The sequence below is a fragment of the Poeciliopsis prolifica genome, unplaced genomic scaffold (genome assembly GCF_027474105.1).
Source record: "Poeciliopsis prolifica strain line A6 unplaced genomic scaffold, Auburn_PproV2 SCAFFOLD005, whole genome shotgun sequence".
NCBI lineage: Eukaryota > Metazoa > Chordata > Actinopteri > Cyprinodontiformes > Poeciliidae > Poeciliopsis > Poeciliopsis prolifica.
Window position 1 is genome coordinate 1,953,996 of NW_026562380.1, and position 15,896 is coordinate 1,969,891.

The 15,896-nt window shown below is 38.5% G+C and overlaps 1 protein-coding gene across 4 annotated transcripts in view; it reads left to right on the top strand.

Moving 5' to 3' along the window:
- LOC129359553 (regulating synaptic membrane exocytosis protein 1-like) overlaps nt 1–15,896 on the top strand; it is a 69,290-nt gene that overhangs the window by 27,258 nt on the left and 26,136 nt on the right. For 3 of the 4 annotated variants that reach the window (XM_055029196.1, XM_055029191.1, XM_055029193.1), the window contains exons 4-6: nt 176–187; nt 8,894–9,156; nt 10,161–10,831. In XM_055029196.1, the coding sequence (XP_054885171.1) occupies nt 176–187; nt 8,894–9,156; nt 10,161–10,831 (946 nt within the window). Of the gene's footprint in view, nt 1–175; nt 188–8,542; nt 8,609–8,893; nt 9,157–10,160; nt 10,832–15,896 lie in introns of all 4 variants that reach the window. The other variant, XM_055029195.1, reaches the window with a different exon arrangement.

A 15,896-nucleotide genomic window follows, 5' to 3' on the forward strand; every position in this document is an offset into this window, starting at 1 on the left:
CAGCCCTCTCTACTCTGATATCTCTAAATGAAAACCATTGTATCTAAATGCTGTCAGAAATAACCACATTTGGAAGTAAGAAGTTAGATTTCTCCATGCTTTTATTTCATTTTTACTTACATTTCTTATTCTCTTTCTTTTTTTTTTTCTACATGTCTGACTGACCGGGCTTCAGGAGGACAAAGTGGTGAGTGCTGTTTTGTCTTTTGCTCATGGCTCTTTGACCTGGAACATATTCCCTTGTATACTGAAACCCTTGTCCCTTCTTATGTTCATTGCCCTCACTACAAGCAATACACTGTAAATGCATCCTTCCAGAAATATTTGATGGGAATACTTACTTTGTTGCAAAGTATGCTGGTTCCATGATAGGAGCTCAGAGGGGATTTCCTTTCGAACTTTATTATTATTTGAGAACAGACGAATAAGATATTGCTATTCTCTAATGCTGTTTGCTGAACTTCAAGTTTGTTATTAGAGAGACTTTCTAGGAGAATGTGTCTGCATTAAATGTAGCGGTAAGGATCAAATCTGAATGGAGAGAAGGCGGCTCTGTGTTTCAGACTCGATGGCCGTCATCGTTGTCTCCTTTCGTGACCGCGATGCTCCATTTCCAATTCAGCTCTTAAAAGCTGTGTCCTTTAGCCTCAGAGCGCTACTATAAACCTTTCTCAGCCTTGACTGTAGCTGCTGCTGAGAGCTCCAGGCTCCTGGCTGCAGTCTGTTTGTGTGGACGCTGCTGTTCCAGAGAATTAGGCCGACAGCGCCGTCATCCTCGCTGCAGGGCAGAAGATCTAGGTGGTTCGGGCAGAATGAGGTCTCCTACACAGTTAGCGCTGCTTCATTGATCTGAGACAATGACTCCGATCCAGTGGTTTGCTGTTGCCTCTAATCAATTAACTTCCCTCTTGAGACAGTTTATTTTTTGCAATGAAATCTGACCTTTTGACATTTTAATCATGTTCCTCGCGAATTTTCCTGTATAGATGCAAGAGGCTAAATGTCACTCATCATTGGAAAACTATTTGTTTTGATGATAACTTGAGAAGATTGAGCTTTAGAAGTATCTTTACTACGCTGAAGAGGGATTTATGGAAAGGAAACCCTCTTTCAGTTCTTGGTTTTTAGGTATCGGGACATGATAAGTTTAATCCAGTATTTAAAAGGTTGACCTCTAATGGATGAAAACACACAACAGATCATCACTGTCATTTATTAAAAAATACACTGTACACCCCTACTGCTGCTAATCAAACAGTCAAGCAATTGTTGCTGCCTATTAATCTGTAAAAGGTTTGTAAAGTAATTTCCAAACAACTTGAAATCACTTGCTGTGCACAGAAGATATTCAGAAGTGGAAATCATATTTTGTCTTAATCTGAATCTATATGCTTGAGAAAAATACTTAAATAATTGACCTAAACCTGGTGGGAAAATAAAAACCCCAGATATGAAAGGTGTATATTTTTCTCACAGCTGCAGCCTGGTTAAGCAAGACTATAAGAAAATGATACATCAGGATTATTTGGATACTATAGTATCCAAATAACCCGCTGGGTAGAGCAGTCTACCTGGCGGACATGCTTTTAACACCTTCCTCTACTTCTATACTTGTGTCAGGTTGAGAACCTTCCTTGGCCTTGGCTGCCTGCCCTAAAATGAGCTGCCAAATGGGCACTTTGATGATTCCTGGCCAGGCTTGAACAACATTGCTCTCCAGGATTGCTTTGTTGTGCTGTACATAGCAGTCCCACTCCCTTGCTGAAGCTTGGTACAACAATCACTGGCTCCAAAAGTGAATAGTTTTGGCAGAACGGGGGCCTTATGTAGCTCTGGCCGCGTAGCAAGACAGCAAAACAGGTTGATTTACTGTTTGACATGGCTTCATCAAATTACTGCAGGAATGATTAATCGTTCCTTCCAGCAGTGCTGAAAAGTTGCTCTGGATGCTTTTTTCACTGCAAACAAACTGAACTCTCAATGGTAATGAAAAATGGGTGAATTTGTGCCAAAAGACTAAAAGGGACTCTCACTTAACAGTTCTTTAATTTGAAGATGGTACTGACATTAATAAATTCAATTTACTGAATGAAATTGAATGAAATAATTAATCATAAAATGTACTGATGTCATAGAAGCATGGTTGCTAAAACATCTAACCACTAAATCATATAGGCTCTCTGCAGCATGAACTGCATTTGACCTGAACTTAAACGTTTCAGTTAAGGTCTGTATGAGAAGCAGAAAGTACCACTACCGAAAAAAATGCTGATTTGGCACATTTGACATGAAGCGAAGGGCTCAAATCTGACACCAGCGATCCATTAAATAGTTGAAAAATGAGTGGAATTGTGTTTCATTAAACTACTAGTTGGAGAGTTAAAGCAATCTTATCAAGTAACAGATAAATTTCCTGAAACATTTGACAGCAGAATGAAATGTTTATTCCGACATTGCTATCTGTCTATAAATGCCTACTTTAAAGTATTCCTAAATGTTTAACCCATTCATTTATTACATAGATCTTCTTAACTGGACATCATGTTAATGTAGTTGTTATGTTTCCCAACCTTTGCCCCCGGGGGTCGTTTATGGGGTCAGAGACTCGGTCTGTCATGCTTTCTTCAGCTGGTTCAGAGGAGTTGGGTGAAAGGACAAGCTTTTAAGTTGACACGTTTGATTTGCTGGCATCTGTGGGGAAACTAAGTCTTGAACCATGAGACAAATGAGCAATGAATCTCCAAACATGCTTCTATAGCCTTTATGCTTGTGTAAATGTGTAACTATTGATCAAGGTCCAGAGGGATTAATGGCTTGGTGCCGTTTTGTGTCAGAGTTTTTGCACAGCAGAAAGGCTGGGCGATGTGTCATCTGCTGTTAATGCCACACCACTTCATGATTACTATTGATCGGCAGTCTTGCGAGCTGTATCTGTCTTCACGTTCATCTCTCATTGACTAGTCTTAAGGGTGTCATCTCTCTCTCTCAGTTGTTGCTGTACACACCCTTTTGCGAACAACACGCACACATAGAAAAACCCCAGTTTGTGTCTATATGCACAGAAAAGAACAGATGGGAGATGTTCACAGTTTTGTTGTCAAATTTACATTTTTTTCACTTTAGTCTTATGTTTATAATGCAATTACAATGTCAGAATAGTAACCATTACAGTTTTTGTCTTTTTTGTTGGATTTGTAAAGTTCTGATTTCCTGTAATTTTTTTTGTCATTAATTTAGGATTTTGCTGTTTTTTAGAGCTCACCTTTGGTTAGTTATGTATCATTCCTATAACATTCTCTCTGAGTTTTTCACATGTAGTTAATGAGTCTCACTTGATCTTTGTCACAATAATCCTCCTCCTCTGCATTTATTCGCCTAGTTTGTGTTGAGTCTTTGTCAGATCCTCATCCATCCTCATGTCACAAAGGTTTGTTTTCCAAGTTTTTTATTATACATTCCGCTACAATTTGAGCATAATATTGTCTCCGATGACCACAAGTAAGAATTGGATTGTCGATGTCCATATAAACTGGGAGCTCAACTTTTGCATCCATTATATCTTTACATGATAAAGACATAACGCTCTACTGCAGACAATGTTTCTTTTGCTCAATCCTATCATCACTTTGAAGAAAAAGTGATGAAACCAAAACACTTCAATAAGTGAGCAAAGAGAGCCTTTCCTTAAATGTCATTCTGGTTAACAGCTGGTGACATGTTCTATTTACAATTAGCACCGTCTATAAATAGGTATTTTCTTGAGAGTGATGAACAGCATTAAAATGAAGCTGGAGCTAATGAGTTGCTTCTGTGTCGGTGAAAAGTCTGTAATATGAAACATTACCAAAGCGTTAAGTAGTCCAGTTGCTCACTTCAGTAGTGAAAAAGACTTCTGAGGTTCGTATGAAAGCTTTGACATGCAGGCCAATGTGTGCCGCTCTTTGTAAGACCAGTATGTCTTGGGTTACTGTACAAACGCATTCCGCTCGACTGTCCCCGAGCGGACTGTATCCCCCCGAGATGCTTTATTTGTGTGTGAGCTCTCTGTAGTTGTTGAGTGTGTGTATATATATATATATATATATATATATATATATATATATATATATATATATATATATATATATATATATATATATATATATAATATATATATATATATATATATATATATATATAGTGTGTGCATGCTCTGCTTTGAGCACTGAGCTGTGCTGATATAGTACCTCATTAGCTGCTGTGGGCACTAATCTCCTTTGTGGCAGTTTTTCATCCTTAGTGCAAGATTTATGAATGTTCTCAGTTGCACTTTTCTGCATATCGTTGCTGCCATGCATCACACTCCCATTGGCGGAGCCTACTGTCCGATCCCGACCTTTTTGAAGTCTCCTTTCATTCTTTGAAACAAGCATGGAATGGTCTCATCTGATAAGCATCAGTGCTACAAAACCTTTGTGTCACAGTAATGATAGTGGTTCACAGTGCAACCACACAATATCTGATTATTGTGCTTTAGAAGACTGACTTATGCATATTATAGCACATTATTAAAATTAGAACTATTAGTGACAATTAAGAGTTTTGTTTTATTTCAATAAATTGAACAGAAACTTAGTTTTGATTTTAACCACAAGATGATGTAAATAAATTTGTGACTCATGTTAATTAAAAAAATAATGGACCGACTTGCAATGTCAAGCCTCGTCCCTAAATGGGTAAAAACTATTACAACTCTTTTTCTCATCTACACTGCAGAGATTCTACAACTGCTTTGTGATTAATTAAGTTAATTATCATCTTTAGAAAATTCTCAATCAGTTGGTTAGTAGATGTGGAAAAAAAGAAAATAAAACAAGACACTGACGTGAAGACTAAAGTTACACCCTGAGTCCTGATGGACATTGTACATTCCACAAAACTGATCTCAATACGCATGTGCTATTTATTATGGAAGTGCATCAGAAGTGACATACAGTATTTCAAAAATGTGAGGGTTTGCGCTTCCAAAACATTTCCTGATTGACTTGCATTTTCAATACAATCTTAACAGCAGCAGACATTTTTAAAAGACATGTTTTTCTAAAGGAGCTTGTCTGATATAAAGGTCTTAATCATTTCATCAAAAGAGAATTAACTAAATCCTAAGTTCTGTGGCTATAAAGTCACAAACGATCTACTTTTCCTAGAAACAAGACAACCAAACAGACTTCATAAAACGACTCCTGGATTATTCATTTGTATCTCAGAAGTGATGGGACACAAGTGCACAGTCATGCTCCTCGACTGATACGTTTACGCAGATGGACATGCACAAACGCATGCGGAAGCAGCGGGAAGCAAACACACACTCAGGGGTTCCGTGTCCTAGTTTCCATCTGTGAAGAAGCCATTCTCTCTTGCTCACTGTTCTCTCCTTCACTCATAAACTGTCCCGCTGTGGTCATGTGATGCATTGCTTCTGCTATTGGAGATGTTGTACGTTTGGGAAAAAAAAGCAGTCATTTGATTTGTGGATGCATGTATCATTGCCCATATGCTTATATTTTTTGACAGCATACCTGTTTTTTGTTTATGTGAAGAAGCAGCTTATATGTTTAAGCGAATGTGTGTGTGTGCTTGCTGTCAACCAGCTCTGTTTCACCATCAGAGTGTGATCTAATTCAAGGATTACCATGAGATTAAGTGAGTCTCTTAAAAAACTGAACAGCTCACTACTCCAAATCTCTCCCTGTTTGTTCAGTCGCATCACAAAGCTTTCAATAAGGGGAAAATATATTAGCTCTGGCTTGTGTTGTTTCTTTCTGGATCAGAAAAACTCTACAAATATTTTCACGCAGTGCTTTTTAAGCACCAAAGTTCAATCTTCAACTATAAACTCCTGAGCATTGCGGACATCCAAATCATCCTTTTCTTAGTTATTTTCTTTTATTAGCTATGCATCATATATCTACCAGACACTCCATTGCTCATGTCTGTTTTTTAACACCTTCAGTCTTACTTCACATCCCACCTTTTAAAGGTTGTGTTTTGCTCACACTTCCTTCGTCAATGCAGTTTTAGTCACAATAGGATTATTTTTTTTTTTGTCAGAATAAAACGTCAGTCCCAAACCTTTCCACTCTGTTTTTGGTCTCTGCTGTTGTTTTTGTTATCAAGTCATCACTCCTGTTATAGCTATCTGCGTTTAGTCAGATAATGGAAAACATTATGCACAAGATTATATTAAACTGATTACTCACTGAGTTATAGCATTCAAATAATTACAAACAGTAGATTTTCTTTGAAACCCCATAGATTGTTTGTGGGATTTTGATCTGATGAAGGTTGAAATTGCTTGTGTTGCTTGTGGATCGTTTTCTGCCATATTTTTTCCTTCCACTTAACCTTCTAAATCACATGTGTCAAATTCAAGACCTGTGGGTCAAATCCGGCCCACTGTGGCTTTTTATTAATGAGGTCATTTTCTCTTGTCAATTCAGACTTGCTGAAAGTGAAGATTAACATGTTTCTGTGTGAGATGTATGTTTTATGTACCCAAAACATGTTGTGTAACTTTTGCTCCTCTAAACCACCAAAGCAGACATAAAGAATCTCCAGTTGATTCCTGAAGAATGCCTGCAGTATTCTGCATCCATAGACTCGCACCGCTCTATCGGCCTGGCTGCTGTCCACCTTGTTGGTCCGGCTGCAGAAAAATCACAGATTGGTAGATGCTTTCACTAAAGCTATAACGTCCCACATAAGGTGGTGTTTTGCTTTCTTTGTTGAGTGTGTCTATGTGCGTGTGTATGCACATGTTTTCGCTCTCTCCCCGGTGGTGCTGGGGTGTTTGGCAGGATAAATATAGCTGCGTTGGTGTAAAGCTGTTTTCTCCTCGGCTTTTGTAGCTTTAATCAAAAGCAATTTGGAGGAGGGAGAAATGGAAGGGGAAAGCAGGGGTGAGAAAGGGAGAAAAAGAGAAAGGAGGGATGGAGAGAGGAAGAGATGGGGGGGTGAGTATTTTATTTTAGTTCTCTTTAAAGAGTCATCGGGGAGTGTTCAGGAGTAATGAGAACCCTGGTGGTTGCAGGAGTGGGACTGATTCTCCCATCCTCTGGCTCAGCTTCTCAGTATCTTTATTTCTCACCCAACCTCACATCCTCAGCCCATCTATACTTCCTCACTGACTCTGAATGCTGCACAGATCTCTGAGCCTCAATTTTTCATTTTTTTCAATATGTCCCGGTCCACTGATCAGAACAATCAGTTGGTGATGGTGATGCACAGGAAGCAGACCTTGCAAAAATAGAAAAGGATAAAAATTTCCCATGATAAAGTCATGCTTTTTGCACACACAAAACAACATCTGCAAGTTTTACTTTCCAAAACTGCATGACAAAACATTTGGTGGTCACACAACCCAGGCACTCATTGAGTTGAACATGACTTCAATATCTACCAAAATATTGTGGAGCTAAGCCATCTGAAGGCTGGTCCAAACTGAGTCACTGATGATCCCAAAAATGGAAGGACAAATGCTATTGAAGGGCTATTTAAAAGACATAATCATTTTGCAATGATCAAGTCAAACTAGTAAACTGGTGAGGTGGGACCTTCAGAGAGATTTGCAGAAACAAACTAAAAGAACTGAAGCAACATCTGAAATAATGCTGGACAAGAAGTCAATAACATATATTGTGATAAATGCATCAATAGATAACGCATCCAATAAAATACTACATAATTTCATTGAACTCCAATCCAGAACTGAACAGCATTCTGGGGAATGTAGGCAGAGGAGCGACTGAAGTCCCCACAAGCAGCTAAGAAAAGTTGGAGGCATCAACTCGCTCACTCACTCTTTGGTTACCTAGTAACAACCTGTTGAGTAACATGTGCAGCAGCAGTTTCATGTTTTGCCACCGTACCTCATAACGACTTAAAACTAAAGAGAACGGTGTGGATTGAAAGGATTTTGAAAGGAAATTGTGATTAAAACACAAATGGTCAAATCGCTGGTTTGGTAGGATTTCAGGTATTTAAAACAAAAACGAATCAATAATTATTTATTGACTGATATGAACCCATATGGTGGTATGTTTTTCAGCCATTTCACAACTAATCTAAAACTTTTCCACAACGATGTGAGCATCACATAAACTCAAACCTCTGCAGGCTGTTGTATCATAGAGTGGATTTGATTTTCCACGTAGCTTTTCCATTTTGGCTTCACCTGTGTTTAATAAACAATTACGGGTGCATACAGAAACCTTGACTTTGTTCTTACTTTTTACCATGACTGTAACTGAAGTGTTTGTGTTGCTACTGTATCTGTTTCTGTCATAGATTGTGAACACACAACAAACATTTCATCTTCAAATAGAAGATGAAGCCCATTAAAGTTCCTTCCATAAGTGCTTCAAAAAAAAAAAAAGAGAATTTGGACACTCCTCTGCGCTCTGCAGCCAGTGTACAGTTGGTGTGCATATGTGCGATGACAGAATTAGAAAGAGAGATGGAGATATTATTTTGACAGTAATCCTGGTGTCCTTTAATTTAACAGTTGGCTCCATGTTCCTTATTTTGTGGCCAAAGGCAGCCCACAGTGGGAGACGCAAGCTGCTCTCTGGTACGCTTTCCATCATTTCAATCTTAAAACGCTTCCATAAAAGCATTTCTTTCCCTAGGATGACTCACTGCAGATCTTTAGGAAGTGCACTGTTCCATTTCCTGTTTCACAGCAATTGAGGTTGGGCCTCAGATGAGTATGTGGCAAACTAAGTGGCTGTTTTCACTTGCTGCAGTACAACATAGTTTCAAAGCACCTTCTTATCTATAGTTCCCTGTAAGGCCTTGTGCCTTATGTTGCTTTATATGATCTGATTGTGAAATGGCTGACTTTTGTGTTCTGTAGGTGATATGGGTGTGCAATAACTGCAGAAAGCAGCAGGAAATCCTCACCAAGCCAGGCGAATGGTTCACTGGTCCCCCAGGGAAGCCCTCCAGTCTCGGTTCTGCTGTGAGCGAGCCGTCTGTGTGCCAAGTGTCTCTGGATAAGCTGAGATCTCGCTCCCAAGCACCTACTGGCTCAACAGGGACGATCCAAGACCGAGCGAGTACGCTGGGGACCGCGACGGGGACAGACGCTCGGTCACTTAGTGAGCCACCTCGGGACAGGTAAGATAAAGAACCAAATCTGAGAGACGCTTTCCCATAAAAGTGTCAGAAAGGATTGCATGTTAGGTTTTATGTGTCTGAGTTATGGCTTTTCTCTCACATTGAACAATAGGTGACGTGAATGCACAAAAAATATCAATCAAATTCCGGCTGTTGTATTATCTGAAACTGGATTTGGTAAATATCTGGAATAGATTCTGTAGGGAAAGTCAAACAAGATGGATTTAATTCATCCTCTCTCCCGCACATTCTTATTGTTTCCAATAGATAAAACTTGTCATGAAGTTTTTCAAATGAGCTTTGCAATCTCCAAACCTCTTTCCTGAGGTTAAGGAAAATGGCACTGGTTGCCGGTGACAAATGATCTAAATTTGTTCTATTTATGTGAAATAACTTAGTGATAAAGTAAAAAAAGGTATAATCATTTTGGTCCTATTTAATAAATGGCCAGTAAATGATTATCTAATCCCAATTTACATAGGTCCATCCGTTCTGCTAGGGCTGGATGATATGGCTGAAAAACATAAAAATTTAAGTGTTTCATATCAGTTGATATTGATAATTATTGATTAGTTTTTGTTTTAAATAAAGAAAATACAGCTATCTTGGTGGGGCAATCTTTACCCAACATTTTCACTCCATTCTGTTATTTTTAAATAGCTAAGAGGTATGGCGGCTAAACCTGAAACTGCTCCTGCGTAGTTACTCAACAGGTTGTTGAGTAACTGCGTGAGTTAGTTGGTTTCACCAACCTTGCTTGGCTGGCCATGAGAGGCTGAGCAGCTAAAGCCTCTCCTCTGCCCACATCTACCAGGATGCTGTGTGGTTCTGGATCGGATTTCAGTCAATATTTTATATTTTGAATATTGAAAGTGAGCATTTCACTTTTTCGTTTGAAATACGCATGTTTTAATATTACAACATTGTGTTTTAGAGGGCTAAATAGTTATCCAAGTAATGATGTTTAGTTTTTTAGTTAATACAAAATGTCACTTGCTCCTCAGGAGAAATGGACGTGGAGGCAGTGGGACGGGTCGGGGGGAGCGGCGGTCAGGCCATCCGAGGCTGCAGACCCAGGTGTCCATGGACCGGGACCTTCGAGGGGAGCGCAAGGAAGGCTGGCAGCTGTCAAAGGGGCGGTCACTGGAGCACGACCCTGTGGGAGGAGGCGCCAACGTTAGAAGGACAGAGGAGGGCGGTTATCAGCAGGTGGGCAACAGCGGAGGTCCCCTTCGACAAGCGGAGCCTTTCCCTTCAGGAGGCAGGGGTCAGGCCGTGCCGGGTCGAGGCACAGGGAGCACGACAGGCGAGGTCGGGGTCGCTACTCGACCTGGACAGAGGACGGTGGGCGGGGCACCGCCCGTTTTGCAGAAAGCTCCTCCTCCTGAACTCAGAGTACCTTCAGTTTCGGGACCTGAAACGGGTCTGGGCCCGGGCACGGGGGTGAAAAGGACCAAGCGAGACAAGGCTGAAAGCATGCTGCGCAATGATTCGCTAAGCTCCGACCAGTCCGAATCTTTGCGGCCGCCTCCGCCACGGCCTTACAAGTCCAAACGAGGGATGGGGGGCGGGGGGAAGAGACAAACCTCTGTCAGCAGTTCGGAGGAAGAAGGTGGAACTACACCAGAGTACAGCAGCTGCGACGACGCTGAGATCGAAAGCATAAGCGAGAGAGGTGAGATGTTAAAATGTCTAACGTCTCTGTTTTGTCACATGAAATATCTGTTATAACCCATCCTACAAAATACTCTCTATATAAAGATGGTTCATTATAATATTTCTATTTTTGCTGTTTGATGAATTGATAATAAAATGGATATTTGGTACAAAAAAATAAAGCAAAAAACCAAGGCCTTCTCATTTTGCAATTTCAGCAGTTTCACTTTACTCCTTTCATTTTTTTCGAACTGTGTCTACTTTATTAATTGCTGTACCTTGTTCCGTTGAAGAGAGCTTTCACCAATATTCTGACAGTTTGCAACCTGAACAGTCAGGGAAAAATTGTAATCATGTCTCATTTTCCTTGTTTGCAGATGGTTGGTTATGATCTGTTGTATAGATTCAAACCTGCTGAGTCATCTGTTTAAAATGTTTAGGTGAATGTAGACTTGATATTCCATCCATTAATGACACAAATATTGGAATTGAGAACATAAAAGAATGGTAATGAATTTTTGTAAACTAATAGACACATTTCCTTCTGAATTTAAGTTTAGAACATCTAATGAGACTATGCAGCTTCTGATAAAACCAAAGATTGTTCAATGTTCAGTTGAGACTTTGTTGACGCCACTCACTCTGGTTAATTTGGCTTACTTCAAAAAGTGCAATTTGCACACAACTTTCACCCAGTGCTTTCCCCTCTATGTTTTTCTCTCAACTCAGCAGAATGAAAAGTGTGTGCACCCAAACTCTAACTCACTCCTGTCATATTTAAACTCTAAATATATCTTTAAAAACTTGGAATTAATGATCTTTTAAACCTACAATATCTCCTGGGTTTACATGTTTTAGATGCACTGGATATTTCTTGTTTGAGAGTTAAATTATACATGTATGTTTGCCATACAAAAAGTGTCGATTCACTTCTGAGGAGACAGGAATCACCACGGCAACCAGCGACTCAGCATTTTCTGACTTCTTCTAAAGTTGGCAGTCGGCGCTTCTTCATTCATTTATTAATTCATTATGGCTGCCATGAACCAATCAAAACATATTAAGTAAGAATAAGGTGACAGGCTCTGCAAAATGTTATTTTTCCTGTCGAAAAAAAAGTTTTTAAAGGAATCTTTCAAAATAAAGTTCAAAATGACATGCCTGCTCTGCTGAAGGTTGTTTATTTTTTCCACAAAAAAATCTTTTTTAAAGCTTGAAAAAAGCATGAATTAATTCAAATTTTTGGAATAAAACAAACAGATGCCTTTCATCATGTGTATTACTGTTGCTTTGAAAATTTAAGAATTTCTTTGACAAAAATATAGGCTTTTTGTCAAATTTACACTCTGTGGTAGAAAGTGCATTTCAGCGCTTGAATCATTTTCTGGTTATTTGTCATGTTAAATTGTTCTCATCCTAGCCCAGAGGAGTCACAGTCTAACATGAGCAGTATGGCCAACGGGTGGCTGTTTGGCCTCTGTAAATCCCAGGGTTGACCCCATGTGACCCCATGTCGTCCCACATAACAAGCTGTACATCTGCTAGCTTTAAAACACACGGTCTAACCTTCCTCGGTTCAGCTGGGCCATGTCACTTTCCTACCAACTGTTAAAAGCCACTGGGGCTACTGGCTATGTGTTTCTATGAAAAACAGCTCAAATCATAGACAAAGAAGAAGCTGAATTTAATTTACTCGCACTAAACCATAGAGTATATTTATCAACACAAGATGCATCTCTTTTTTAATATTTAAAAATTACATCAGACGGACCAAATATAAAGTTATGTGGAAATGTATTTTAATGACCAAAATAACATTATTACAAACTAACAAAATTAGGCGAAAGAAATTGCAAATTAATTTCTATTTAAAATTTTAAATATTTGAAACTTTAGCAGAAAAAAAAAAAAAAAGAAGTAGGTCAGTGTCTGATGGATTTTTGGTTAAATTGAGCATTCAGTGAAGTTACTCACAGTGGGTTAAGTATTCAGAAATGTTCCTCAGGTGAGAGTAGCGATACTAAATAAAATTACTCAAGTAAAAGTAAAAATACTCCAAGAAATACCCCCCACCTCCAAAAAAATTGTTACTGAAGTTTATCCTACTACTAGTTATTACCCAACTGTGGTGGGTATACAGTTAACATGTGAATAAAACTACAAATCCCACAATGCACTGGAGCATTTAATGCCCACTGTTGAAGGGTTATTAGGGGAGGCATGACTGGCAAGTGTGATTTCATCAACCTGAAAAATAAACAAGTCATGGTGATAAAACGTTTCTCAAATGTTGGGAATTATGTCAGATCATCTGTTCCATTTGTGACAAGTTATGGATTGAGAAGTTTTGGGTTTTTAATGTTTTATATTTGTAGTTGTGCTGTTTAAAGTTAAAATAAAACCTTTAAACCTGAGGGTAAAAATACAAATTTTGAAAGGACAACTGCCTATTTTCAAATAGGTCTAGTTTGGTTTGGATAGCTCTTTTCCCTTAATAAATTGTCATTTGAAAACTTCTTTGTGTATTTATAATATTAACATGAGTTTGAACTGAAACTTTTAATACATTTCCAGGTTTGTATTTTATGCTAAATTCACTCACTTCAGCAGGAGACATCCACTAACTGTAGCTCTCCATATTCCGGTCAGGCCAGGTTTTAAATAGGCCCCTGTAGCTGTGTGTAGCTGTTGCCTTTTGTTTTTTTTTTTAAGCTTCAGCCTGAGATCAGGTCAGCTCTGAGATGTGGATGCTGACAGCAGAGAAGCACCCAGGCATGTAAATCTTTGTAAGATCACTGCAGGAAAACACTCAGACTCATGCTTCCATATGCAGACGCTTGCAGCACAACATGTCTGCTTTTTTTTTTTATTTCTGGAAGAAGTACATGCGTGTTTCTGCATATGTGCACACACAGATGCAGCCTTCACATCCTCCAAAACAACAGGAAGGGAGCGGTGGAACTCAACACACATGACCTCTGACTTAATCCTTCCTATAACTTTTATATTATTTTGTTAAAAATATCTCATATTACACGAGCTGTGCACTTTTTTTTGTCGCTGAATGTTTTTATCTTTTCTGTATGAGATTGACTGGGAGATGTTGCCAGTACAGTGATTATACCTGCTTAAAAGTAACAATTAACCTTGGTGTTATTGCTCTGACCACTAAAGATTGCTTTTCTCTTTACTTAAAAGATGTTTGTAATCATTTTAACTCCAAACTTAGACAAAGTAGGCTATTATTTTGGGAAGATAATTTGTATTCTTCTTGTTTTGCTTGCTTGATTCTGCTTAAAATAACAGAAAATTTCTCATTTTTCTGCACTTACTCTTCAAAAACAAGTTCAGGTTTTAAACTTGTCTGCCTGAGGAAGATGTCGTAAATGTTGAACCAATCCCTCATCCTGAGCTCTAAAATAGTAGCAATGGAAAAAAGCAGTGATCTTTTAACAGAAAGAAACCTCCAGCAGTGTCATAATCTGCTATGTTTGGAATACTATGACTTTGTTATAACTGTAATGATCTTCATGCAATAACATTTGCTTTTCTGTCTTGAATGAAAATCTTTTAGATTTTAATTTTATATTTATGCCGTTGCGTCTTTAGTCAAAGTTATCATACTATAAGTGTGAGACTGATGTCTGCTTGAGTTCCATGTTCCAAGTCTTTCCTATTTTGAAGAATGGCTATGCGGCCCAGGGAAAAGGGGAAACTGCAAAAATGTTTCCTCCATTTATCTTATAGAAATTATTAGGAGTGCCAATAACTGTGGCACCAATGATTACAATTAAAATAGTTTCTTTCTAACATTAACTTTTTTTTCCAATAAGTGCTCTTTAATTTAATATTTTAGTTTTTTTTTTATGTGAGATTAAGCTTTAATCAAGCTGGAATGAAAGGTGAATGTATTTGCATGAAAACATGCCTCTTCTAGCATGTGATCCATCCCCACTAGTTGGTTTATACTCAGTATAATGCCTGAGTTATAGCAACAATAGTCTATACGCAGAGGCATTATCGTTAAGGTTTCATAACATTACTGATGGTGGTTGTAGTTCGTTAAGTTCACAGCTTCCCTGCTACTGAGAACACTTGGTTCTGTTTTACTCCTTTCGTAATATTGTTCCTGAAGTTTTGCACACATTGTAGTCACCAAACTACTCCAGTGCTCCAGTTTACAGATATTTGTCTGCATAAAACATTGTCAACCTTTTTCCAAACCATAATTTGATGAATAAAACTTCACTTCATGCAGTTCTCTTGCTGTCTGACTGTAAATCATTTGGATGATCAGAGTAACAGACTTTCTCAGGTTCATTGTGTTTCGAATGTAAATGTTTTTCTAGTCATAGTGACTTAAAATGTCTGTTTTTTATGCATTCTAATCTCTTCTCAGATGTAAATATTAAATAAACTTGACCTTCTCTGTAGCACATGTTATGGCTAAGAGTTGTTAGCTTGAGCTAACTCCTATCAATCAATCAATCAAATTTTATTTGTATAGCACATTTCAGCAAGGCAGTTCAAAGTGATTTACATCATAAACACAAGAACACAAAGTCATGCAACATGTAATAGACAATACATTGTTATATATTACATTTCAAAAGCAATTCTAAACAGGTGTGTTTTTAATTGCGATTTAAAAGAAGTCAGGGTTTCTGCTGTTTTACAGTTTTCTGGAAGTTTGTTACAAATTTTTGGTGCATAGATGCTGAAAGCTGCTTCTCCTCTCTTGGTTCTGGTTCTTGGGATGCAGAGCAGACCAGAACCAGAAGACCTGAGAGGTCTGGAAGGTTGATACAACAACAGCAGATCTTTGATGTATTGTGGTGCTAAACCGTTCAGCGATTTGTAAACTAACAGCAGTATTTTAAAATCTATTCTTTGAGCTACAGGGAGCCAGTGGAGGGACTTTAAAACTGGTGTTATGTGCTCTATCTTCCTGGTTTTAGTGAGAACGCGAGCAGCAGCATTCTGGATCAGCTGCAGCTGTTTGATTGATTTGTTGGACAGACCTGTGAAGACACTGTTGCAATAATCAATGCGACTAAAGACAAACGCATGAATGAGTTTCTCTA